This window comes from Crinia signifera, chromosome 19 (assembly GCF_055691185.1).
Source record: "Crinia signifera chromosome 19, ASM5569118v1, whole genome shotgun sequence".
NCBI classification, from domain to species: Eukaryota; Metazoa; Chordata; class Amphibia; order Anura; family Myobatrachidae; genus Crinia; species Crinia signifera.
The window spans coordinates 133,331,181-133,335,134 of record NC_139226.1 but is presented as its reverse complement, the minus strand read 5'-3'; the positions used below and the strand labels follow the sequence as shown (position 1 = coordinate 133,335,134).

Genomic DNA, 3,954 nt, shown 5'->3' with positions numbered 1-3,954 from the left:
CTGTGTGGCATATAGCGTATAAGGGATACTACCAGGTAGCGTAATGTGAATGAAGGGCTTTAGCGTGTGACATAAAGTGAATAAGGGGCACTATTATGTGGTGTAGTGTAAAATATGTGGCACTATGTGGCATCATTTGAATTGGGTGTCACCAAAGTTCTTTCTGGCACAGGGCACCAAAATATCTAACATGGTACTGCCCATCGGGATTCTGACCATTGGGATGCTGGGATATTAATTACATCCCAGTTTTTACAATGGCTTCATCTTTGTACCTTGCATGTTATTTACCGTACTAAACGATTACAATATTTTGATGTCTCTCATCTCGCTTGCATTTTAAGTATACTGCTAAAATGAAGCATATACCGCTTAGAAAATGAAGACATTATTTTATTTCTCAAAATGTCACGTATCCACCTAGAACCACCTCATTTATTATTGCTACACCATGATTACTTGGTAAGTGCACTCTCCGGATTGGTGTAACAGTATTCCTTACATTGTATATTAGCATTGAGTTACATCCCTGTGACAGCAGATCAGATGGGAATTCTCCAGCAGAGAGCAGTGCTAGAACTCATGGGTTGTCATGTAGAGCCTCTGACATGATGATCTCAAGTCACATGTTGTCAATTACAATTTAATGACTGACTGGTTGTAGACAGTCCGGATAAATCCCATTGTGTGACTGTTGGCAGATTTCCTGCCACACAGCAGTGCCCCTGCCTTGTTCCTACATGCAGCAGTGGTGATGTGGTCTATGAATGGGTTAATAGCTTCTGTCTTCCCATTGGGTGGAAGGAGGAGGCTGCACAGAATACGCTGCTTGAAACGAGCATCAGGGGAGACGCAGCCCGATCCTATGTCAAGTTAATATGTTCACAGGAAGGCTGGCACACGGGAGCTCCGGGCATCAGGAGGAGGGCAAACTTACCCACGGCTGCTGCACAGGCAGAGGTGCAGGGTTCCATCCGAGCTGAGCTGGTAGGAGATGGAGAGGGCGCTGAGACCTGAACATGCTGGGAGCCAGTGACCTTAATTTACAGGAACCCTAGAGACCCCCCCATCCACACTCACCCATGGCTCCCGGGTCTCCTGTTTGCACCTGATTAGCTGCATGTTGGAGTCTGCTAGAAGTTTACTATGATCCAATTTCACACTGGGACCTTCCAATCTTTGCTGCTTCTTTGGCTTTTGGGATGGAGACCCCTTACTGCTCTGGGGGGGTTGCAGACTGGGTTGGGGTCTCCAGGCATTCAACACTACTTCCAGCGCCATAAAAGGGGAGCTACCTCGATCAATCACACCCGGCAAGCCTTCCAGGACAGAGCCCTTCCTAATGACTCCATCTGCCCATACAAAGTGTCCAGCGAGGGCCAGGCGGACCACAGCAGTCTGTGCTTCAGGACCACGGACAGCGGCTTCAGCTGCGACCAAACCAACTGCAACGTCTTCAAGTCAGGGAGGTCTCTGTTGGCCAACGTGCTGAGGAACAGCAGCGTCCTCCTGCAATGGCAGCCCCCAGCTCTCCATGTCCAGGACCTTAAAGGATTCTTTATTAACTGCTCTTGGAATGGCACTTTCACCCAATTCCAGTGTGACAGTGTCCAGCTGGGCATTAGCTGCAGAGACTACCTCCTAACCAATGTCCATGACAAGGTCAGGTACAGGATCTGCCTGCAGACCCTCCTCACTAACAGGTCGTCTGTGGAAGAATGTGTGGACTTTATCGTGGAGCCGGTGGGGATGCAGGATATTGTCATCGCTATGACAGCAGTAGGGGGGTCCATTTGTGTGATGCTGGTTATCATTTGCCTCTTGGTGGCCTACATTACAGAGAACCTTATGCACCCCACCTTTATTCACCCTTCTGCCAAGAGGGGACCCTGATATATATCAGTGCCTGCAGGGTCTCTGGCGGGTATCACTAAAACAGTATAAAGGGGGGATATTCACTGTGAAATTAGAAAAGTATACTAATATTCTATAGAATCTGCCAAATAATGTAACAGCTAATGTAGATAACATTCTTAGGCAATCTGGTCTTTCAACCACTGTCAAACTACAAGTTCCAGGATGACATTTTGGCATGATGAGACTTGTAGCCTTAACAACGGATGGCACCCCTTACATTCAATCGTAAATCTGATCTATGTCTTTGGGTCAATTTGTACTTGTTTGGGTCTAATACACAGATAATTACAATAATAAACAGATCATTACAAGGTGTCTTCACTACCAATGGGCATCTGTCCTCAGTATTAGAGTGTGACAAATATTGGTAGCAAAGTTAAAGGTACACCCACTACACTATCTGGATGAGAGGGTTTATAGGGTACTTACATTTAACACTAATTAGTCTGTGATACAAACTTTTGTTTGTTTTACATTTAAATACGAGTTAAAACTTGTTAACATGAATTGTTTGTTGGCATTTATTGTAAATCATTAAATCATTATGTCAAAATAATTCTTCGCTGCAATGTAAGTACTACAGTAATCTAGAATATATAGTAAACACTTTACCAGGTAGCTTTAGATTTGGACATTAATTGCTGCCCTTATGCCCGCTGGGTAAAATTATGACATCAGGTAGACCTGCGTCCCTGGTAGACAGCATAATGTATATGAATGCAGGCTATAGTTAGATTATGTTAATTTACTGTATGACAGCCTAAACTATACGATACATGTTGTCTGTATCTTTAGTAGCTTTAACACACCTGGTTACCCTGTAAAAACATTGTGCCATCTACAGACATTGCTGTAATATGTATGCTATAATGTCCTCCAGTTATTGCTAGGATCTAGTCTTTTGTAATAAGAATTATGCGTATATTGTTATTTATGCTAACTGGTGTTTATGATTCTTTAAGTCACACCACACCATATGGTTCACTCTTATCACATCAGGGAATCGGTTCCTGGGGAAAATATACTTTTATACAATGAAATATTATTTTTCACTTATTTTTTATAGTCCGGAAACTTCACAGCTTTATAGAATTATTCAGTATATAGAACCACATGTATCTGATTCTGCATGTCTTCATTTATGCACATCAGTGTGACCTATAATAACACTGCTTTATTGGCCTTAATACATTGGCGGGATGTGGTCAATATGCCGGCGGTCAGAATCCCGAAGGACGAAATACCGACGCCGGAATCCAACCGCCGCAATGCCAGCACTTTGTCCCTCTATGGGTGTCCACGACACCCATAGAGGGAGAATAAAATAGTGTGTCCAGCGTAGCGAGGCACCGGGCCCGCTGCGTGGCGAGCATAGCGAGCCCCACAGGGAGGGGGGCGATCCACAGCCCCCCCTTGTCGGCATTTCGGCAGTTGGGATTCCGGGCGTCAGTATTTCGACCGTTGGGATTCCGACCGCCGGCATTTCATACCGCATCCAAAGTATCATGCAGTAAACTTAAGTGTAACAGTGACCCTATTGGTAAGGTTATCATTAAATATGTTATACTATGGTAGTTCTAGTTTATAGCTTTAACAAACATACTAATAACAAATATTTCATATATGTGAAATTCTCTAAAAATACATTATCTTTAAAATAAGTGTTAAAACCATTGGTGATGTTTTAAATCTTCTAAAACAAACACTGTGGGTACTCATGCTAATAGAGTTGGATATAGGGTGTACCTTACCCAAAATAAAAGTGCATTAAAAAATCAGCCACATGTGTGCCTGGTTTACTGCAAGTCATTATAATCTGTGTGTACTTACATCTTCCCTATGCTAGATATAAAAGCTGCATATACCTACAGGCAAATGTGCTGGTCTGCATTTGAATGGATGAACCTTACTGTATGTATGTTTGTCTATGTGAAATCACTTGTCAATCCACTGTTCCTACTTCCCAGTAAAATGTGCAGATACATTCAGAATGTGACTATCCTAGCCCCAAGTCACGTGCAGGGAAAATATAGCCAA

General features: G+C 43.2%; 1 protein-coding gene across 1 annotated transcript; it reads left to right on the top strand.

The window, feature by feature from the left end:
* The first annotated feature begins 699 nt into the window (after positions 1 to 699).
* On the top strand, positions 700 to 3,695 carry FNDC10 (fibronectin type III domain containing 10). Its single transcript, XM_083163395.1, has one exon. The coding sequence runs from the start codon at positions 1,147 to 1,149 to the stop codon at positions 1,891 to 1,893; it is 747 nt and encodes a 248-aa protein (XP_083019521.1). The 5' UTR covers positions 700 to 1,146; the 3' UTR covers positions 1,894 to 3,695.
* Positions 3,696 to 3,954: the final 259 nt, after the last annotated feature.

What these genes read in the sequence shown, in the direction of transcription:
- FNDC10 (XM_083163395.1), top strand. Translation starts at nt 1,147, where the DNA reads ATGATCCAATTTCACACTGGGACCTTCCAATCTTTGCTGCTTCTTTGG.